Source organism: Dendropsophus ebraccatus, chromosome 9, assembly GCF_027789765.1.
Source record: "Dendropsophus ebraccatus isolate aDenEbr1 chromosome 9, aDenEbr1.pat, whole genome shotgun sequence".
NCBI lineage: Eukaryota > Metazoa > Chordata > Amphibia > Anura > Hylidae > Dendropsophus > Dendropsophus ebraccatus.
In genome coordinates, this window is record NC_091462.1 from 33967180 (window position 1) to 33991954 (window position 24775).

At 43.3% G+C, this 24775-nt stretch overlaps 1 protein-coding gene across 4 annotated transcripts in view; it reads left to right on the forward strand.

The window, feature by feature from the left end:
* The first annotated feature begins 10958 nt into the window (after window positions 1-10958).
* Window positions 10959-24775, forward strand: part of RAPGEF4 (Rap guanine nucleotide exchange factor 4) — a 239326-nt gene continuing 225509 nt past the window's right edge. For 3 of the 4 annotated variants that reach the window (XM_069982933.1, XM_069982935.1, XM_069982937.1), the window contains exons 1-2: window positions 10959-11030; window positions 23728-23870. In XM_069982933.1, the coding sequence (XP_069839034.1) occupies window positions 10966-11030; window positions 23728-23870 (208 nt within the window). In that variant the 5' untranslated portion in view covers window positions 10959-10965. Of the gene's footprint in view, window positions 11031-17747; window positions 17822-23727; window positions 23871-24775 lie in introns of those variants that run through there. The other variant, XM_069982934.1, reaches the window with a different exon arrangement.

A 24775-nucleotide genomic window follows, 5' to 3' on the forward strand; every position in this document is an offset into this window, starting at 1 on the left:
ATAGAATGTTCATTATTTGGATGATTATAATCGATTACAGCCGTTATTCTATATGGTGTACACACTGCCGGTCAATTTCCCATTGACTTCCATGGAACGTATTATTATATTTAAAGTACGGGAATATTTTGCTATTATTTTTCTGTGTATAAACATTACCTAAAGTTGTCTCATAAAATGCCAGTATCCAGAGGTCAGTCCAGGATGGAAATAAAGATTGGTTTTCATAATCCTGGTGAGTGCCACTGTGACTTTCCTTATACTTGGATGGAAAACCCAGATTTCTCTGCCACGTAAAACACAGGGGCAGAAGAGCAGTGGTGGTCTCTGGTTCCGGTTCTGATACTTTCGGCAATCTTGGCAACAAATATTAGCATGATACAAAGTGGTTCTTGAGTCTCTATTCATACATTGCCCCTTTCTTCCATCAGCTCTTAACTGTTGTATAAGGAAATATATTTCTTTAGCAATTTTGAGGTGTTTTCTAACATTTTACATAAACCTTGTCCCATCCAAAGGTGCAAAGTTTAGAAACTAGAATGTTTCCCAAATATTGAAATTAATTGGCAAACAACACATTGTGGTCATTAGTAGTGTTGACTGAACCTGTCAAATTTTTTGGGTTCGGCAACATTATCCAATTCCGAATGCTCAGCATCGATTCCCCGTGGCTACAGAAGTTGGATGCCGCCCTAGGTCTGCCAGAAAACATGGATAGAGCCTTTGGCTGTATCTACTGTATGTTTTCAGGACTTCTTAGAGCAGCATTCAACTTCTGAAGCCACAAGGAATCGAACATTAAATGTTCGGGTTTGGATAACATTGCCAAACCCAAAAATTTTGACTGAGGTTGGCTCAACATTCGTCTTTAGAATAAAAATATTCAGTCTGATGGATATATTGATTACGGCGTTTTTGGTTGCTAAGTCATCTCTGTCTGACTGGTCCACTTGGTGATAAGTCACGGCACATACTGATGTCATCATGGTCTATTTTAGGAAAAAAATTCTGCCCTATGGACTCATTTCTGTATGTGTAATGCGAAGTTCCCCTAACAGCGATCTCCAAGGAAACTGGTAGTGGAGCAGCTACTTATCTCATCACCGCGCTGCCTGAGAGCATAAAACAAAGAGAGTTAATGAATCACTGTAAACTTTACGAGCAAACAGAAGTCACAACAGCCGACTCCCTCATTAACTAATTACATCGCAATAGGTTGCGGGAACACACACGGCACCTATCACAATGGCTACGGGGAAACAGGACTTCATGGGCCTGGGTTTATTTAACCATTGTGCAAATATACCTCGATGGGCTGTAGTTCCTGGAATGTTACTGGGAATGAACTGGTAACATTATTGGTAATGAATTTTATTAGGCCTTAACCGACACTCCTTAGGAGAAACGTCAAAGTGGAAACAAATCTATAACAAGTCTAGACTCACTACACATGTTGAAGGAAAATAAGTTAGGGGCACACATATCAGTTTGCTCTACTATTTTTGGCTAGTAATGAGTTTTTGCACAAGGAGCAAAAATTTGCCCAAGATATATATATATAAATTTATAAAGACATTTGTGCTATTTTTGAGCAGTTCTTTTGCTTGGGGGGAGGCGTAGTTTAGTATTAGTTACTTTGTTATTCAAATTTATCCAAATTATACCCAAACAAACTGGTTACCAATGCCTGTGCTCCTAAAAGTAAATTTTGCACAAGGTCAGGGGGTTTTTGCGCAGCACCGCCCCGGACCCTACTCCAGAAGAAGGGTTCAGATAGCCGAGGCAGGCTGAAGGAGCTGTTCCCCGCAGCAGGGAAATGCGAGGGCAGTGCGAGGGCCGGTGTTGGGGGGGGAGGCAAACAGGGCAGTACAGGGCTGTCAGACTCTGGCCCTTCAGCTTTGCAAAACCTCAATTCCCATCATGCCTGGACAGCCAAAGCTTAAGGCTGCCCAGGCATGATGGGAATTGTAGTTTTGTAATAGCTGGAGGGCATGAGTTTGCCCAAGATTTATAAAGACATTTGTGCTACTTTTGAGCAGTTCTTTTGCTCGGGGAGGGGGGGGGGGGGCGTAGTTTCGTATTATCTACTTTGTTAGTCAGATTTATTCAAATTATACCCTAAAAAACTGATTAACAATGCCTGTGCTCCTAAAAGTAAATTTTGCACAAGGTCCGGGGGGTTTTGCGCAGCACCGCCCCAGGCCCTTCTCCAGGCCACCAGCTAGAGGAGCTGTTCCCCGCAGCAGGGAAATGCGAGGGCAGTGCCCGGGAGGGGCAAACAGGGCAGTACAGGGCTGTCAAACTCTGGCCCTTCAGCTTTTGCAAAAATTACAATTCCCATCATGCCTGGACAGCCAAATCTTAGGGCTGCCCAGGTATGATGGGAATTGTAGTTTTGTAACAGCTGGAGGGCAGGAGTTTGACACCTGTGGTAGTATGTAAGAGTATAGGTAGTATAGGTGGTGGGTGGTTGGGCTGCAGGCAGGCATCAGCAGAAAATATTAGATATCAGGCACTTGTTTAGGTAAAGGGTATGGTATGCAGAGTGTGGGTGCTGGTGTGTGAAAAGTCAAATATTCATTGCACAGAAATGGAATTACACATCCTACTTCCAGTGGTTCACCTCTATGTGAAGAATCACAGCTAAATTATTGACAGCATAAATATGCATTCATCCATGCTGCCTGTTGCTGATCACACCCGCACACACATACCATCAATGCTTCTGATGTGTCTTCAGGCTACCAGTGGCCTCCTCCGGCTGTCAGTCGCTCTGGAGGAGGTGGGTGGCTTGAAGGTACAGAAGTGGCCGGAGATCAGGACAGGAGCTGATGGGGTCCCAGACCAGCCTCTGTGACACTGTCAGCCTGGAATAAAGAATATTTTTAGGAACACACCAGATCACACTACAGCGCTGAAGAATGATTAGAGAATGACACAGTACAGTACATTCATTATAGGGAACAGTGGTGCAATACATGAAGGGACACAGTGACAGTCCATTAAGACACAGTGACACATTAGGGGGTGTCACCTTAGAGTCATGGGAAATAATATTTTTTTGGCCTCTGACTGCGCCTCATCGAATGGAATAGGGGGAGCCCAAGCTAAAATTTTACACCAGGGCCCATCAGCCTTTAGCTATGCCCCTGGACCCGGGTGTACAACCACTAATCACATGTAAATGGACTGTAAAAATATGCAACATGTCTAATGAAAAATACAGAAAGGAAGGGATTGTAATCCGGCACTGCCCAACTCACCTATCATATCCCCCATGTCTGAACTCACCCTACATCATTCTGAGAGGCCATAAAAGCCTATTTCACATCTGATATTGTATAGTGGGTGACATGGCAAATAGGACTGCGGTGCAATGTGCTCTAACCTGAAACAACAACTTCCATCATGACAACCTGACAACATGTCAGGACACGCTCATGACATCATTACGACAAGCAGTGACATCACGTAAGTGACATAATTGGTGATGTCATCCCTGGGCTCTATAAAAGAAGGTGTAGGTCCAGGTTCTCTGTTCTTAGGGACTCACTAGCGATCACACTGTCTGTACTACCTGTGCGTTCTGCCTGCATATACTGCCAGTTTTTTGTAGTGTTTCTGTCAGTCCATGGAGAGAGAGGAGAGGATTGACAAGGATCTTGTCATTTTGGCAACCTCCTGTGCTATTTGGTTCCAATCCTGGTGGGCTGTCTTTCCACCAGACAACTGCTCACCTTGACTGAACCCTTCATCAACCCGCTGAGCTGGGGCAATTCCATCAGCTGGGACAACATCACCAGGGGCCTGCAGTGGTTGAACAGTTCCATCAGAGAGCAGCCCGGCTGGAAGATTACTACCAACTTGCAGAGGCCCAATTCCACCACCATCAACCTGCAGCGCAGCACCATCAAAATACAGAGTCCAAACAACACCATTGGAGACCTGCCCAACTGGAATATACAGACAGTATCCTCCTCCACTCCAAGGCGGGTAAAACAGGCGCAGGTCCAAGGGGTAATAGTGATATAAAATATCTTAAAATTTATTAAAAGAATTATGCCAGCGACACAACGCGTTTAGAGACCGATCCGGTCTCTTTTTAAAGCAAATTATTTAAAAACTTAAATAAATGCTTTTCTTTTTGCCAAAAATGTGTTGTTCTTGTTATAAGAATATAGACATAGGGGGAGTCATTATAGACCACAATTTTACCTGACTTTGGAGAAAACGTGTCCCAAGAGTTTAAGTATGTAAAAATGATAATGTGGGACACTATAAACACCATACACCACCTCTCTTACACTGTACCTGTCAGCTCTGCTCCTCCAAAGATGGCCACTCAGCAGTGCTCATCGTTATTATGTGAGGTGAGGAGGAAAGGGGAACTACAACCATGGTGGACGGCACACAGGAGCGCCCCCTGCTGGTCACTCTTCTCCCCAACTCTTCTCTCTCCCACTGGCTGTAGGAGTCTACGCTGCCCAGACAAAAACACACGGTGGGGTCTCGGTGGATTTATCACAGTGTCCTTGTTTCCAGATAGTAACCAATCACAGTGCAGCCTTCAACATATTATTTGCCAAAGTAAAGTGAAAGGGGCCCCCTATGGCTGTCATAGTTCCAGGAAATCAGAAGCTTTAACACTTTGAGGGCTGCCCATAAACAGGAAACCTTACTGCAGCTTAAGTGTAATGTGTGTGATAATGTGAACATGGTGTATGTGTGATAATGTATGCTATATACATGGTGTATGTGTGATATATGTATACTATATGTTATATATATGGTGTATGTGTGATAATGTATGCTATATACATGGTGTATGTGTGATATATGTATACTATATGTTATATACATGGTGTATGTGTGATACTGTATGCTGTATACATGGTGTATATGTGATAATGTATGCTGTATGTTATATACATGGTGTATGTGTGATAATGTATGCTGTGTACATGGTGTATGTGTGATATATGTATACTGTATGTTATATGCTTGGTGTATGGGTGATAATGTATTCTATATACATGATGTATGTGTGATATATGTATACTGTATGTTATATACATGGTGTATGTGTGATAATGTATGCTATATACATGGTGTATGTGTGATATAGGTATACTATATGTTATATATATGGTGTATGTGTGATAATGTATGCTATATACATGGTGTATGTGTGATATATGTATACTATATGTTATATACATGGTGTATGTGTGATAATGTATGCTGTATACATGGTGTATGTGTGATAATGTATGCTGTATGTTATATACATGGTGTATGTGTGATAATGTATGCTGTGTACATAGTGTATGTGTGATATATGTATACTGTATGTTAAATGCTTGGTGTATGTGTGATAATGTATTCTATATACATGGTGTATGTGTGATATATGTATACTGTATGTTATATACATGGTGTATGTGTGATAATGTATGCTATATACATGGTGTATGTGTGATATTTGTATACTGTAAGTTATATACATGGTGTATGTGTGATAATGTATGCTATATACATGGTGTATGTGTGATATATGTATACTATATGTTATATACATGGTGTATGTGTGATAATGTATGCTGTATACATGGTGTATGTGTGATAATGTATGCCGTATGTTATATACATGGTGTATGTGTGATAATGTATGCTGTATGTTATATACATGCTGTATGTGTGGTAATGTATGCTGTATATATGGTGTATGTGTGATATATGTATACTGTATGTTATATGCTTGGTGTATGTTACACACATGTGTAATGCTAAGTTCACATTTCCACCAGGGCTCCCTGTCGGAGAGGCCATTTGCTACAGAAAGGAGCTGGACAATCTGTTCAAGAACAATACATTTCCACCTTATGTCCCTTTATTTTGGATTACCTTATTTTGGATTTGCCTTACAAATCTTTCAACAGAGCTCCCTGAACTGAAGTGTGAATCCTGGCATTCATCTGCAAAAAGGAACAGATTTTGCACAAACTGGTTTACTCAAAAATGTGTGCTTTTTGCCAATGTACGACCTGCTCACCTGGTGGACCGGCAAGGGGGAGCGCAGCAAGGTGGGGAGAGGGACAATATTCTGCCAAACCAATTTATCACGATTTTTGCATATTTTCACCTGTAGAATATGATCTTCCACCTTTGTGCATTCTGCTACCTGTCCGAGGCATTGCTACTGTGTGATGGCAGAATGGGGGATAGTACTGGTATTTTGCTTAGTGGTTTTTATTCAGTAACAGTATGGTGCCCCTATCGATCAGTAACAGTATGGTGCCCCTATCGATCAGCTGTTTGGCGTCTGCACTACAGAATCTAAACCAGTTGGCTCTGCTCCCTGTAGCAGCTACTGCAGTAACCAATGTCACCGCTACACAGAGAGCAGCTGTTTGGTATGGAGCAGGCTCATTTTTTTATTTTAATTTTTGCATACTCCATGTTCTCTTCCCAACATTTTGCCATTGCTTGAGGGGCTCTACTGAAGGGGACCAGCAATAACTATATGTATAACAATGCTGAAGAAGTTATACGTTTCTGTGAGATTGGGAGAGTGTATGTCTATCACCTTCAATGGCTCCTGAGGGGGAATGAGTCTCTGTCTGATTTAGCCATGGTAGTCAGCCATCTTGACTACTATCTTGCATGTACCTATGCAAGACTTCTTCCTTGTACTAATATGCTTGGCTAATTCTCTCTAGGGGGCAAAGGCCCAACAGAGACTTCTCCAGCTTCTAATTGTTTAATAGGCTGATGTGCAAGTATCTGTACATGTACCAGATGGACCCGAGGGGACTCTACTGTGATGTGCTGTAGTATATGTCATCAAGTGATATGTATATCTCATATAGTGAGGGAACGGCAATGGCAGAAGAATCATTGTTAGTGGTAGCTGCTCAGATTAAAGTAAATGATTATATCTTTTAATCTTATAGAAGTTTGTTTCTTTGTGAGAATATAGATATAGGATCCTCACATACCATTGTACCTTAGCCTTACTGAGCTATGTGAACACTCCTTCTCTGTTAAATATCTCCAGGATACTCATCACATATCTTCGCTGAAATACAATGGAAGGCTCACAAAAATGCTATATACCAACACACAAGTGCCAGTGTATGAAGCCTTCCCAATTCTCAAGTGCGCTGGGCTGACGTTCCCGCTCCCTGACACATACCGCTCATTGTTTCTGGCTCCTGTAGAAGAGAGTCCAGGAAAAATCTGGTCCGAAGAATTGTTGGAGATTGTCGGGGCTGTGCGGCTGCAATATACAAGTCGGTGTTTAATGGAGCAGACATTGTGGTAATGGGAATTTTTATTAAATTACAAACAACGAGGGTGAGCACCTCCTTTTCAGTTCCCTCTTCTTCAGGTCCAATCTATTGACACATTGGACCCGAGGAAGAGGGCTAAACCTTGAAATGCGTTGTCCGTATTTAAATAAAACCCATTCCTATTCCCACAGTGTCTTCTTCCATCTCCACCAATTCTTTGAACCAGATTTCTCCTGGACTCCTCTCTTCTATTGCCACACCAGTCATCCGGGCGAGTGGAGGCCAGAAGTCGGCTAATCATTGCATAAAGCTACTAGAGGTGCTGTGCTTGTAGCCTGACCGCCCAAGGTAAGCAGCATCTGGCATACACTGTAGCTTCACTTACTAGCTGCTGATTTATACTATGTTCACCCCGGCATCCCCGCACCAGCGCCGATCCGTTAAAGTAAAAAACCCAAAGCGATGTACCTGGTGGTACATTGACTTTAAGGATTTAACAACAACAGTGATGAGGGCCAAGGTAAGAAAATCCCACTTATTCTTAATGTCCAGTTCGCTATGGGAACATAACAGCAGGTTGGGCTGGGTTCACACTGTGGTTTTGCAGTCCATTTAACAGATCCATTTTTAAGTGGTTATTATTAACGTAAACAAAAACGCGGTTAACCCTGCTAAAAAAAGGGTCCATTTTGATCCATTTTTTTTTATAATGGAAGTCAATTGAAAAATGGATCCAAGCGGATGCACATAGTTGCATCAGTTTTTTCCCTTAAACGGATACATAAATTGGACTGCAAAAACACAGAGTGGCCTTAGGGCCCTATTCCACCGGACGATTATCGTTCGCATAATCGTTAACGATTAATGATCTCAAACGACCGCTGTTGTGAAAGACCTGAAAAGTTCACTCATTTCCATGGAACGATAATCGTTACTTGTGATCGTATTTGCGATTGTTTTTTCTTCGCTATTGCGTTCGTATCTACTGCGAACGACCGAAAGACTTCTTATTCAATGCAAACGATTTGCGAACGTTTTGCGAACGAGCAACAATAAAATTGAGTCCAGGTCTTATAAAGCAATCAACGATTTCTGGTTCGGTCGTTAATCGTTAACTGCATTTCAACCGAACGATTATCGTTTAGATTCCAACGATTTAACGATAATCTGAACGATAATCGTCCGGTGGAATAGGGCCCTTAGGGTCTTCCGACCTGCTGTTACATTCCCTTTAAGTTACAATAGAGATCGCTGTCCATGGTCCTGTTTATGACTTTACTAAACACCCATTACTACACAATGATTATCAGTTTGATAACAGATTTTTATTCTAAATTCAGAAAGTATTAGCTGCTTTAGAAAACCAATCTTTTAAACAAACCTGCGGCCTATAGCACCTTTCATACTTACTTCTACTTTTCTCATTGTAACCATTTAGCAGAATCAATTGAATCTGAAACAATGGTAGTATACAGTGGAATATTTTTCACTGCATACTCTATAAGGCTATGTTCACATGTAGTATGAGACCGTAGCCGCTTGCTCCATAGTGTGCACTGACAGGGTTTTCTGCATCCGCTATTCAACGAATGGCCGCCGCAGAAAACTGACATGTCAGTTTTCTACGTCGCCGCTAGACCCTGTGTATACACTCCGGCCGGGATTCCCTCGGCCTGCAGCACAACGTAGGTTCCGTACCAATCACGGCCATTGCAACAACGGCCGTGATTAGTACGGAACTTACGTAGTGTGAACATGGCCTAAGAGTCCATACACATTACACTTGAGGAGTTTATGCCAAGAAAAGTTATCTGATAACTAACTGATTAGTCGGGGTCCGACTATTGGGACTCCAACCAATCCCCAGACTAAAGGTCAATTGTCCCTAATATTAATGGAAAAATGAAGATGGAAAAAAGAGAGAGCAAGAAGTGGCACCTCATGTTATACTGTAAGTTATTGGAGATAAGATGGGTGAATAAATGTGGTGCTCTCCTTTAAGCCACTTGTGCTTTATGCGTATCTCGCCAGGATGTGGGGTACAGTTATCCTTGGTGTGATGTCTGCTGCCAGCGGAGTGTCCTGCAGTATTGAGGGGCTGCAAAAGCTACCAAGAGTACTTACAGGATGCTCCCAGTAATAGGGGCCTGTAAAAAAAAAATTATACAGAGAAAAGGAGGAGGCAGTAGGAGGCTGGGGCTCACGGGGAGCAATGGCGGAAGGTGGCAGGGGCAGAACGGGAGCAGCGGCAGAAGGAGGCCTGGGGGAGCTGACTCGTAAGGTCCGGGTGAGTGGAACTTCAAGGCTCCCATAGACTTCTATGGGGAAGTCCAGGCAGGAATTCCAGACATAAATAGGACTGGTTCTAAAATATCCGGTTCTATTTTCCGGAACGGACACCCTTCAGGAAAAATCTGTGACTAATGCAAGTCTATGGGTCCAGAAATCCGGGTGGTTTTTCCGGACGTGTGAAGGGGGCCTTATATGTTAAAATTCTACAATGATACATAAGTGGGTTTATGTTTATACATATGTGTTATGTAAATATGTGTGACATTTATTGCTGTGTTTGTATATGTGTGTATGCATCATATGCTGTGTATATGTGTGTACTGTAGGTGCACATTTTCTAGATATAAATGTGGATGTTTATGTTTGTGTACATGTGCATCAGTCATATATGTGTGTGTATACTGCGTATAGTATGTCGACATTGTGTAGATTCTCTATACATATATACATGCGTTTTGTATATGCATACAGTATGTAGATATTTGTTTGTATACATGTGTGTGTATATATACACACATATATATATAGTGTGTGTGTTCTGTATATGCATATCATGTAGATAGATAGGAGTGTATATATATATATATATAGATGGATATCTATGTTTGTATACATGTGCATCAGTCATATATGTGTATATATACTGCGTATAGTATGTACAGTATGTCGACATTGTGTAGATTCTCTATACATATAAACATGCGTTTTGTATATGCATATAGCATATGTGTAGATGGATATCTATGTTTGTATACATGTGCATCAGTCAGATATATAGGTGTGTGTTCTGTATATGCATATCATGTAGATAGATGTATGTGTATATATATATATATATATATATATATATATATCTATGTTTGTATACATGTGTGCATCAATCAGATATATAGGTGTGTGTTCTGTATGTGCATTGTGCAGATATATATGTGTATGTGCTGTACATTGTATATATGTGCAGTTGGCTTTACAATGGCCAGTCAGTGGCAGTGATAGACAGCAAAGGAAAAAAGCAAAGCAATGAGTGTCCTGGTATTGGGAAAGATTGTACCGTGTGAGGTCCTGTAGCCAGGGCTTCCAGCAGCAGCAGCAGCAGCACCTCAGCCCATCCCCCGCCCAGCTTCTCCTATCTGTGTGTGGAGCTGAGGCAGCAGCGCTCCGGGTCTGCAGTGGTGACAACCTCCCCGCCGCTGCCGCACACATGCTGCTATGTCACACACACAGACCAGGCGCACACAGCATTGCACACAGCACATTTCATAGTTACTAAAAAAAAATACGCAAAAGCAAAAAAGATCTGTCGCTTGTGCAGAGTCCTCAGTGTGCGACTTTCTTACAGTGCAGACAGATTACACGAGCCTGAGCTGGCAGAGCTCCCAACATGGTTGCTGCACACGCTGCCCATTCTTCCTCCTCTGCAGAGTGGATTGCCTGTCTAGATAAAAGGTACCTTCTATACCTGGGTGCTGCTGCTGCATGTGTGATACATATACCTGGGTGCTGCTGCTGCTGCATGTGTGATGCATATACCTGGGTGCTGCTGCTGCATGTGTGATACATATACCTGGGTGCTGCATGTGTGATACATATACCTGGGTGCTGCTGCATGTGTGATACATATACCTGGGTGCTGCATGTGTGATACATATACCTGGGTGCTGCTGCATGTGTGATGCATATACCTGGGTGCTGCTGCTGCATGTGTGATACATATACCTGGGTGCTGCTGCTGGATGTGTGATGCATATACCTGGGTGCTGCTGCTGCATGTGTGATACATATACCTGGGTGCTGCTGCTGGATGTGTGATGCATATACCTGGGTGCTGCTGCTGCATGTGTGATACATATACCTGGGTGCTGCTGCTGGATGTGTGATGCATATACCTGGGTGCTGCTGCTGGATGTGTGATACATATACCTGGGTGCTGCTGCATGTGTGATGCATATACCTGGGTGCTGCTGCATGTGTGATGCATATACCTGGGTGCTGCTGCTGCATGTGTGATGCATATACCTGGGTGCTGCTGCTGGATGTGTGATACATATACCTGGGTGCTGCTGCTGCATGTGTGATACATATACCTGGGTGCTGCTGCTGGATGTGTGATACAATATACCTGGGTGCTGCTGCATGTGTGATACATATACCTGGGTGCTGCTGCTGCATGTGTGATGCATATACCTGTGTGCTGCTGCTGCTGCATGTGTGATACATATACCTGGGTGCTGCTGCATGTGTGATACATATACCTGGGTGCTGCTGCTGGATGTGTGATACATATACCTGGGTGCTGCTGCATGTGTGATACATATACCTGGGTGCTGCTGCTGCATGTGTGGTGCATATACCTATGTGCTGCTGCTGAATGTATGATACAATATACCTGTGTGCTGCTGCATGTGTGATGCATATATCTGTGCTGCTGCACTACATGTATGATTGCTGCACTACAGGTATGATTGCTGCACTACATGTATGATTGCTGCACTACATGTATGATGTGACTGCTATACATGTATGATGTGTCTGCTATACATGTATGATGTGTCTGCTATACAACATGTATGATGTGACTGCTTTACAACATGTATGATTACTGCTCTACATGTATAATGTGTCTGCTATATATGTATGATTACTGCACAACATGTATGATGTGACTGCTATACAACATGTATGATTACTGCTCTACATGTATGATGTGACTGTTATACAACATGTATGATTACTGCTCTACATGTATGATGTGACTGTTATACAACATGTATGATTACTGCTCTACATGTATAATGTGACTGTTATACAACATGTATGATTACTGCTCTACATGTATAATGTGTCTGCTATATATGTGTGATTACTGCACAACATGTATGATGTGACTGCTATGCAACATGTATGATTACTGCTCTACATGTATGATGTGACTGTTATACAACATGTATGATTACTGCACTACATGTATGTGCCTGCTGAGATGTGTATGATTACTGCCCAGCATGAATGATGTGACTGCTATACTACATGTATGATTACTGCACTGTGTATGATCTTACTACTGTACCACACTACATGTATGATGTGAATGCTATACAACATGTATGATTATTGCACTGTATGATGTTACTACTGTACTGTCAGTATGATTACTGCCATCCATGTATGATTGCTATATAACATACATCATACATCATGTGACTTATATACAGCATGCTAATTCTACTGCATGTGTGATCTTGACTATTGTGTTACATATATGACTACCCTACTGTATTGCACACATGTGATGTAAATATGATGACACTAACATGCTGACGCTACATGTATGATGTAACCACTACTGTGTGTAACTACCACTACATGGATGAAACTACACTGCATGTAGGATGTAACAACTCTTCTGCATGTATGATGTCACTACTTTCCTGTATGTATGATGACAATCCTAGACTGCTTGCCTGAGTACTTCCTACATGTGGCTGCTGTCATTCATCCAGATGTGAATGTGACAGTGTATGGATGATGTGAGGGATATGCTGCATACATGATGGGATGGCCCTGTTGCTTTGCATGCTGATGGAGGGCGGCTTGTAGTGCTGCATAGTGATGTGTGATGCTGCAGTCATAGTGGACAGCATGTGGTGCTGATCCGTCGGCCGCTCTTCCTGCTGTGGAGCTTGCCCTTCTCCATTGTTATTTCCTGGGAATCAAGGTCTCTGCATTGTGGATGTCTGGAAGAAAATCAATACGCTCAATGTGCATTAGTGAAATGTGGTAACAAATGGTGGATTAGCGAGAAAGTGTGTCTGCAGCTCTTTAAAGAGAAATTATTTGGCTTAGTAAAAGCCTGGGTGTGCTGTGCGGATCCCACGTTCCACAGCTGATGCAGAACCTCTTGAGATACACAGTTGATCTAGTTCTGGCACTTGAATACTCTGTATAAAGTGTTACCCATTATTGTTATATATTGAAGGGGTTTTCCCACCATTACAACACATCCCCCATTGACAAGTGTGGGATGGCAGGGGGGCAGACTTCTAAGACCCCCTGTGTTCTCAAGAATGAGGTCTTGAGTCTCCTGGCGGAACAGAGTAGTGGTTGCTGCTGCATTCATTGTCTGTGTACTCTGCTATCTCTGGCATCTACTATAGACAATGAAGCAGTGCACTCATTCGTCCAGCCCTATGTCCCGCTATCAGATGTCATTATTAAGGCTGTGGTCATTTAAAGGGGCACAACCCCTTTAAAGGGAAACTATCAGCAGGTTAAATGAATCTTACCTGCTGATACCTTCCTCCTCAGTGGCCCCGGCACTATGAGGGGCTATCGGCCTAGTGCTGTTAGTCGGAGTAAACTCCACTCTGAAACACCGTGAGGAGCACTGTCACCGTCAAGGAGGAAGAAGGTAAGAAACATATCTTCCTCCTTAGCATCCTTGGCGCTATAAGGAGCGTCAGTACAGTAAACAGAACCCTAGGTGATCAGTTGAGCATCAAGCTTGACCAAGCACGCCTTCTCAGCACTACTTGCCAAGTTTAAATGGGCACTGTCACAGAAATAAACTTTTTATATAAGACTTATGAAAAGTTTTCATTGACATCATCTGTGTGTTTATACCCCAGCCAAGAACAGGTCAAGATTAGCGCAGCTTCTCCTGGATCCATGTGAAATGACCATGATAGACTTAAATGTAAGTCTAGGAGGCCATCTTGCTCACATAGACACAAAGCAGGGGGGAAAGTGTGCGGTAGGTCACTGCACTCGCTGCTTGTTCTACTGGTCGGTTGGGGTTTAAATACTCTGACTGATAAAAACCCTTGACTTGTATCCATGACCTGGGGAAAAAAAATTCACTTTAATGAAATGATAGGTTCACTTCTAGAGATGAGCGAACAGGGTTTGGGTTCGAGTCCACCCGAACCCGAACTTTCGGCATTTAATTAGTGGCAGCTGCTGAACCTGGATAAAGCTCTAAGGTTGTCTGGAAAACACAGATACAGCCAATGACTACTGTATATCCATGATTTCCACATAGCCTTAGGGCTTTATCTAACTTCAGCAGCCCCCGCTAATCAAATGGCGAACAATCAGGTTCAGATGGACTCGAGCATGCTCCAGGTTCGCTCATCTCTATTCACTTCCAAACCAACCACATAGTTGTGCATGGACAGTTACTAATCCACGTCCACATCCACCAGAATTGTGGTACAAAAATATTTTGTATTCTAGACACTTGCTGCACCTTAGGAGACACTAAGCTGATCCCTTTGTCCTTTCTCTGTCTATTAATTGGGGGTTGGTGACCACAACACTTAGGGGCCTATTCCACGGAGCCATAATCCGCCCGATTCGACAGATTATCGCTCCGTGGAATAGAGAGAACGATCAGCCGATGATTGTGACATCGGCTGATCGTTCATTTAGGTTCAAACCTAAAATCATCAGTCGCCACCCGCGCATCGCTGCGTGGAATAGCAGGCGCAGAGGGCGACCAACGATTTCACAAACATCATACTTTACCTCTCCAGGCTGCAGGTCTTCTTCTTCTCCTGGTCCTGCGCCGCAGCAGCTTCGGAGCAGCCTGTCTGACCTGACAGACCGCTCAGCCAATGACTGGCCGGGACAGCCGTGGCCAGTGATTGGCTGAGCGTTCTGTCAGTTCAGACAGGCCGCTCCGAAGCTGCTGCTGCACGCGGGATCGGGAGGAGGAGAGGACTTGCAGCCTGGAGAGGTAAAGTAAGAAACAAGGGCTGCAAGGACATCGGTAACGATGTCCCTGCAGCCCTCGCTAAACGATTGTCGGGCCGTGGAATAGCCCCAGTAAACGAGCGCCGATCTAGCACATCGGCGCTTGTTTACATCATTGATCGGACCCTGGTCGGCCCGTGGAATGCCACGCTTAAACTCCATGGGGAAGATTTATCAAACATGGTATAAAGTAAAACTGGCTCAGTTGCCCCTAGCAACCAATCAGATTCCACTTTTCATTCCTTACAGACTCTTTGGAAAATGAAAGGTGGAATCTGATTGGTTGCTAGGGGCAACTGAGCCAGTTTCACTTTACACCATGTTTGATAAATCTCCCCCCATGGTTGATAAATTACCCCCAATATCTCTGACCACTATTAGATATTTAAGGAAATTTATTTGAATAGAAATGATGTGTGTCCCATTTGTGTCAATGGGAGCTGAGCCGCAGTAACCCTGCGTGTCCTGTACAGAGCTGTTCGCTTCTGGTTCTGATCACTGTATATGCGTTTGCTACAAACAGCTGACTGTTGGGGTAGGGGACAGGTGTTAGACTCCCATCAATATTGATGGTCTGTTCTATAGAAAACCCTTTTAACTCTTTTGATCTGCTAATAAATCCATTACTCTTATACATTTGTGTTGCCTATGAAGATGACGTCATCGTCCTATATTTAGTATAGAAATCCTCATGCTATAGTGCCAGCTGTTCAGAGCTATCTGTGCAATGAGCTGTGAGTGCAGTGAGACGCTATGGTTTTGTCCAGTGTTTTGTAGCCAATAGTTGTTGAGCTGTGATGTCATTGCTGTAAATGTCAGGACTCATTCTGAAGAGTTCTCTAAGGGAATGAATGATTTACCAGCAGTGAAGAACACCTCATCCGAGCAAACCGTATTGTATCAATAGAAAAAACATTAATATACAAATGATTCATTTTTGTTTTATTATTTTTGGCATATGGGGTAACGTTCCCCAGACTGTAAATTATAACATTAGTGCAAGTGTATGCACATATAGGCCCTGACAACCTGATTGGAGGCATGCTGTTCTTTTGCCATAGCGTGCCATGGAAAGTACAAGAGCAGGGACACCTCTCAAAGGCCAGACTCCCCTCCCCTGTACACTGAGTGGTGATCCCTACATTACGGTGTGCATTGCTGCTCACACCCAGCCCAGCGGATGCATGCTAGATTTAGTCAACTTCAATTCATACAGCATCACTGCTTACCTCTCAGACACCATACACATTTGGAGAGCTGGGGTAGAGAGTGTGTGCCTGGCCAAGTAAATGTAGTGAGTAGCATGGACTCTCTCTCAGATCGCTGGTAAAGAGAGTGTTCAGAGACAAAGACAACGTATTATTCAAATCAATTGGTGTCAGAAAGTTTTACAGATTTGTAAATTATTTCTATTAAAAAAAACCTCACGGCTTCCAGTACTTATCAGCTGTTGTATGTCCTGCAGGAAGTGGTGTATTCTCTCCTGTCTGACACAGTGCTCTCTGCTGCCACCTGCGTCCATCTCAGGAACTGTCCAGAGCAGTAGCAAATCCCTATAAACTCCCCTGCTTTGGACAGTTCCTGTCTCGGACAGAGGTGGCAGCAGAGAGCGCTGTGTCAGACTGAAAAGAAAACAACACTTCCTGCAGGACGTAAAGCAGCTGATAAGTACTGGAAGGCATGACATTTTTAAATGGAAGTAATTTACAAATCTGGAAGCCCTAGGGCGGCATCCAACTTCTCCAGATGCAGATCACTTAGGTTCAGAGAATGTTGCCGGACCTGAAAATTTGGTCAGTCCGTGCAACACTAAATATGATCAATTCTAAGATTGCATATTGCAGTAGAGGAATGCAGCATTCACAGTACAGCTGTGGTCTGTAGCCTTGTTCTATATCTAGCGGGATATATAGGATGAATTTTTTATAAGTAGTACAGCTACCCAGTATCACAGCATGGGACCCAGAAGTTCTGTGATCTGTTTCTAGTGTTGTGTAGATCTGTGGTGGATGCCCTGCAGGTTATAGACAAAGGGAAAAACACCATGCATATTGTGAATATAAAACAGGCATGGGAAGATGTCTATAATATATGGGATGATGTCTATAACATACAGTGGGGCTGATTCACTAACAGTCCGTTAATTTTAAGCTGTTATACTGTCGCCTGTTTTTTTTTTTTTTGCATGTGTCAAATTCAATAATGTGTCCCATCGCCCTTAGTAAATTTGTCAGTTTTTTTATGGGACAAAAATTAAACCCAACCATCACGCCCCATTAGAAGTGGCTGATTTTTTGAATAGAAACGGTTGCTTAATAAATCTCGGTTGTGGCAGGTTTTAAAAGGCACACCCACTTGGAGGGTTTTTGGACAAAAATGAGGGGTTTGTTGGGTTTTTGGAAAAATTGTCGCACACCTTTAGTAAATATGTCAGAACACCGAATGGACAGGGAAAATGGACAAAGTCGATTTGCTGGCAGGAACATGTTAGTAAATCAGTCCCAATAATATGGACTTGCGTTTGAGTTGTTTTGTAGTGCTGTGCGTCCCTCCTGTGTGGTTATAGCTGTAGGTTTGGTCATCCTCCCAGTAGGCATTAACTTACAACTGTATTGCAGAACTTACTACTTCCTATAATCGCCATAGATTTATCTCCCATTGGTGTAAAGTGAACCTGGCTCAGTTGCCCCTAGCAACCAATCAAATCAGATTCCACTTTTCATTCCTTACAGACTCTTTGGAAAATGAAAGGTGGAATCTGATTGGTTGCTAGGGGCAACTGAGCCAGGTTCACTTTACACCATGTTTGATAAATCTCCCCCATAGTATCCAGGTACTGATGTAAGAGACCAGTACAGGGATATGATGTCAATGCTTTACAGCAGTCAAAGAGCCACAAAGGAGAGAAATGATACAGAGGAAATAAACATTGATATATTGTAGTATATAGGCACCTGGGATCTCTATGAGTCCAAGCTGTTAAATATGGACAACCTAATTCTATATCTTATCATAAAAAATACAAATGTAATCAGTGTTGGACTGGGGTATCTGGGGCCCACCAGAGGAAATGATCCTGGGGGCCCACCAATAAGGAACCAGTGAGAAATGACATGTCAGTCAGTGTAATTGCAGGTTCTAAAGCTGGGGGCCCACCGAAAGGATCCTCTGGTCCTCTGGTGGGCCAGTCCGACACTAAATGTAATGATATATTGCCATGTATTACCATTACCCATATCAAATTCAGAGCGGAGGTGTTGCTAGAGTCTAAAAATATCAGATATATGTATTTTTTAGGACAGCATAGCTATAGAACAGGGATTGTAGTTTTGCAACAGCTGGAAAGCTGAAGGTTCCCAATCCCTGCCATAGAACAACTCATTAAAGGGGTACTCCAGCGGCACTTTTTCGCTGGGACTGGGGACGAGGTGGCTGAGGGAAAAGACGTCCACTCACCTCCCTGGTTGCAGCGGCGGGTCCCGCATCGCGGCGCTCCGGTGCCCGGTTCCCAGCCGCTTCTGGGTGTCTGACGCGGGCCGGAGACGTGACGTCTCAGGTCCGCCCAGCCAGTCAGTGAAGGAGGCGGGATCCACTTCAAGTCCGCTCAGATCCCGCCTCCTTCACTGACTGGCTGAGCGGACCTGAGACGTCACATCTCGGCCCGCGTCAGACACCAGGAAGCGGCCGGGAACTGGGCACCGGTGAGTGGACGTCTTTTCCCTCAGCCACCTGGTTCCCGGTCCCAGCAAAAAAGTGCCCCCCCCCCCGCTGGAGTACCCCTTTAAACACAGACATAGCTATTAGTCCATTAGAATCCTTTACCTATCAGTTTGTCAACCCTGTCCCCAAATACAGTAATTTGTCCAGTATATACAACAGTGTATATACAGTGTATAATACAGTCCAGCACCTACTAGTAGAGCTATACAAGGGTCAAATAACATAGATACACCATGACTACATACTGTATCTATTGCACAGACCAATACCACATAACTGCTATTCAGCCTCATACAATGTCCATACAGTGGTAGATTCTAGGGCAGGGGTAGGGAACCTTGGCTCTCCAGCTGTTGCAAAACTACAACTCTCATCATGCCTGGACAACCAAAGCTTTAGCTGGAAAGCCACAGTTCCCTACCCCTGTTGTAGGAGCCCTGCAGCCCACATAGGTGACTCAGAGGTGACGTCTTTGATAAGAAGTGTCCTTCTCCTTTTTTCCCCCATCTGATTCAGACGAATATGACTACTTCTTGCAGCTGGGACTTTGCAGAGCATGATGCCCCCATTAGTGTACCATACAATGATAATGTCCTTACTAAGAATGCCCCAAATGTGCCCCCACTGATTACTACTTTATACTTTATGTAATGGCTCCACTGGGCCCTCATACAATAATAATCGCCCTTTTGCTACTGTGCATTAATAATGCCTCCTGAGCCCCCACAGAGTGGCATTTTCCCATACATAAAGTATGGCCTCCTGGTCATCTATACATTTAAAAACACTCCTTGTGTTCCCAAAACAGCAGTAAAAAGTAATAGTGCCCAATACTAAAATATTGCCCCTTGTGCCTCTATATAGAAGTTATGTCCCCCTTTACATCATAAAGTAATAATGTCCCCTGTGCCTCCATATAGTAATAATGCCTCCTGTGCCTCCATATAGTAATAATTCCTTCTGATCCCTCCATATAGTAATAATGCCCCCTGTTCCCTCCATATAGTACTAATGCCTCCTGTGCCTCCATATAGTAATAATGTCCTCTGTGCCCCCATATAGTAATAATACCTCCTGTGCCTCCATATAGTAATAATGCCTCCTGTGCCTCCATATAGTAATAATGTCCTCTGTGCCCCCATATAGTAATAATACCTCCTGTGCCTCCATATAGTAATAATACCTCCTGAGCCTCCATATAGTAATAATGCCTCCTGTGCCTCCATATAGTAATAATGTCCTCTGTTCCCTCCATATAGTAATAATACCTCCTGTGCCTCCATATAGTAATAATGCCTCCTGTGCCCTCCATATAGTAATAATGCCTCCCATTCACTGAACATACTCTGTAGGAAATGTTTGGCATTGTATTTTTTCGGAAGACAATTCAATTCCAGCATAATAGTCTGCAATCACAATTTGGCACGGATTCTGGTGACCTCTAGTGTTGACAGCGGCATAGTATTCATTGTCATCATGTTTTCTACTTTCATTCTATACTTTTCATTGCAATGGCAGCTGTCACCCATAGGCTAGAATGGCACTTTTTTTTTTAATATAGATTAGCTATGAAAAGTATAGAAAAAGATCATGATGTATCCAGTGAACAGATGCCTTTAAGGGATAACTTACTGTGGTATCACTTATAGGCTAAATACCAGGTATATCCTTTTACTAGATCTCATATATGGAAGTACTTTTGGTTTACTATACCTTACTTTTTGCAGAATCCTTACATATACTGGCCAGACGGAGTTTTGTCATAAGTTCTGATCAGTCAAGGTTTGGTTCAGACCCCTCATGTAAGGACGCAAACGATCTCTGACCAGCGGATTGACGCTCATTTACAGTTCCTTTACACAGCACAACAAATCAAGAGCTGGGCTGCACAAATGATCCTTGTATCGGTCGTGCAGACATGGAAACTGACAGCACGAAAATACATATATGCATGTTGTCAGTTTCCAGGTCACACATGCAATTTATAAAAACCTACGCCAAGATTTATCAAAGGGTGTAAAATTTATCTCTAGCACTTTCCCCGTCCTCTGCTGATTGAGGTTTCTTTTGCGCAGGATGATTGTTGCCCGAAGGAGTAAATCTAGCAACACATCTGACCGATAATTGGCCTGTGTAAAAAGCCCTTTAGAAAGAGCCAGGACAAGCATGTGGCTGAGCGCTTATCCACCTGGCTTGCTGTTCTACCTACTGTATCTAGGACCCTATAGACTTTACAATGGAGACTGTCTCCTACAACAGGCTGAGGAGAGAAGAGCTAAGCTGAGTGCTTTTCCCTTATGTAACCATCGTGGGGATCTGAACACCCAACCTTTAACCCCTCAAAACATTTGACATGCCTACATAATGTGTCAACAGTGAACAGAGACTAATATTATTATTATTATTATTATTATTATTATTAATAATATTATTATTATTAATAGTAGCAGCAGTAGTAGTATTAGTATTCTAACAATTCGGTCATACCTTAAAGGGAAACTCCAGCAAAAATCTTTTAAATCAACTGGTGCCAGAAAATGACAGAGATTTGTCATTTACTTCTATAAAAAAAAAATCTCCAGTCTTCCAGCACTTATCAGCTACTGTATGTTCTGCATATCTATGTCTTTGTATATAGCAGTTGATAAGTACTGGAAGACTAGATATTTTTAATAGAACTAATTACAAATCTCTTGTACTTTCTGACACCAGTTGATTTGAACGAAAAAAGTTTTGCTACCCTTAAAGAAAACTCTCAGCTTTAAACTTTATTTTCACCCAGGCAGGCCCTTTCTTCTGTTCTGTTTGTCATTATGAAGTCAGTGAAGGGAGGTGACACGACTTGGAAGCCCTTTTTTGATGCAGAATAGTGGTTGTCATGTTTAAAAGGGAATGTACCATGAGGTACATTTGCTTTAATATAACCCATTTATAAAACGCTCAAAAACGGGTCATATTAAAGCGAATGTACCTGATGGTATATTTGCTTTAAGCCCATGACATTGAAGATCTCCAGTATGGGAAGTGCTGCCCTGTTTGCAGGTCCAATAAGGAATACCAAAGATAATTTTGTTTTTGTACAATAATTTTGTACAATTTCACCTCATGAAACCAGTGCAGAACATCCAATACCAATATTTTCAGACCTGTAAACCTTAAAATGAATCCCGTTACAGAGCCAAGCGACAGCAGCATCCATTGCCTTCTGCACTAGATACCTCCAGAATGCATAGGATTGTACAGGCTGATCGGCGAGCTTGTGACTGCCATACTGGCCATTGCTGTCACCCTGGTCCAAAATGAATTACTCTGTTCAACTTTTCAAGCCTTGTCAGATGTTTGTCTTAAGGCCCTATTCCACGGAACGATTATCGTTCGTATTCGGCCGATATCGTCCGCTACGGACGATAATCGTCCGGTGGAATAGTGTGCAACGATCAGCCGACACTGTTCATGTCGGCTGATCGTTGCAGTCGCTTGTTTTTCAACATGTTGAAAAACAAGCGACTGATATAGCAGCGATCTGCTGCCGTCGCTCCGTTGAATAGGAGCATCGGCAGCAGACGCTGCTGTATCCTATGGGCTGCCCGGACGATCAGCGATCCTCCGAGCAGCCCCCCCGCAGCTCCCCCCCCCCCCCCCCCCCACACTCACTCGCCCGCTGCAGCCGCGTTGAATAGCGGCGGCAGCGAGCGGGGAACGAGGAGCAAACGAGCGCTGAGAGCGCTCGTTTGCTCCTCTAAACGACCTGTGGAATAGGGGCATTAGTAATTGCAGTATCAGGCACAGTCACATGTATGGAAGCGCCACTTTAATAGGGTATTCCCCTCAAACATAACTTTTGATATGTTGCTGCCCATGGAAAGACTAACAATTCATTCCGTACTTGTTATTATCAATTCAGTCTCCTTCCCCAAGTTTTTAGCTGCTGCTTGCTGCTGAAGACACAAAAAACTGTGTATAAGCTTTTCTCTTCATCTCCCCCTCCATTCGGAGATGGCTGATGTAAACAAGTCCCTATCTGCAACTTTCTAGCTTTTTTGTAATGCCAGGAGGGATAATCAGTGAGTTCATTAGCAACTTGACCTAAGATTAACCCTCTCAGCATTACATAGAACCTACAAAGTTACAGATAAAGCCTGCATGGGACATGTTTACATCAGCCGTCTTGGAGGGGGGAGGAGAGAAAAGCTCACACACAGTTTTTTGTGTCTGCTGCAGAAAGCAGCAACTCAGAACTGGGGGACAGAATAGATAATAAGTATGGAAGGAATTGTTAGTCTCACCATGGGCAGCAATATATGAAAAGTTATGTTTGAGTGGAATACCCCTTTAAGAAAACTTTATTCAGACATTAGAGTGAATCTGTCAGTCAGCTGTATGGCACATCTGCATGGTCAATGTAATGGAAGGGACGGATGTGTTCTATATAATGTGGAGCTCAGGTCAGTGTACAGTACGTGTCCTTCTTTGCAGTATTTGTTCCATGGTGTGACAGCTGTCAGATCGTGTCCTACTAATTGCTGCTTCACCTCCATGCTGCAGTCTCCGATTCACACGCACCCAACCTGCCAGGTTCAGTGTAAATCTATGTGCGCTATTATTTCCTATCTTAGCCTGTCAATCCGTTATTGTTCGGATCCTGAGTTTCTCTTGTCTGGTTGCTTTTCAGGCCACTGGAACGTTCAGGAGAAGATGTAGATATCATATTTGCTCGTCTTAAAGAAGTAAAAGCTTTCGAGAGATTCCACCCAAACTTACTGCAGCAGATCTGCTTCTGCGGCTATTATGAGAGCTTGGAGAAGGGGGTTACATGTAAGTACAGACAATATAGTATAAACTCAAGTCATGATCAGGTTGACCTGTATGTATAATGTATCGTAGAGTTGTTAATTTGCACTTTTGTACTGGTATCAAGTAATGGCTGTTGGTCAAACTGGAGGTAAACCTATTCATATGGACTTACATTCACATTTACTTTCTGCTCTCTACTGCCACCTCTGGTGGACAACATTGTCTTTAACTTTCTAGATAAGGGGGGAGTTACCCTCTGTTCTAACCATCTATACTTTAGTTTCCTTTTATACGGCCTTATCATCTGCTCACATAGCGGTACTATTTTGTTTTCTTCATAATACCATTAAAACTAGCATGCTACACAGAAGTCAGCATATTTCAAGCATATTGTGATGTCTGTGGCGGTGTTCCATGCTCCAGACCGCACCTGCTCACCCTGCTGGTTGTTCTCAGCAGACGCTGGAGCCCATGTGCAGGCTTCTCCTCTCTGGCTCCTGTCCGCGCCCCTGCTTTGGCCTGTGTATGCATCTACAACTCCTATGTCGTGCAAACGCCGACTCTTGCAGACTTGAAGGGGCAGAACGCCCTTAATTGGTTGCATACGCTAAGCACTTCTCTATAAATCACTGCCCCTGTCCTGTCGCCATTGGAGCCTCTGCATTGTGGTCCCAGCTTTCCTGCCCATATATCCTGCCTGTGATTCCAGGGTCTGGTCCATGATTCCTGCCTCAGCTTCCTGTTGTCCTGCCTACGTGCCTCCAGCTGCACCTCGCCCGCCACCGCTAGCAAGCCAAGCCGGGGTAGCGACCAGGGGCATGTCTGCTGCAACAAATCCAACACACCTAGCGGCAGTCTCTGGTTAAGAGAGGTGGCCCCTTACACCCCTCTTCCTGGTGAGGCTTACACCATCGCTAGTGATGGTT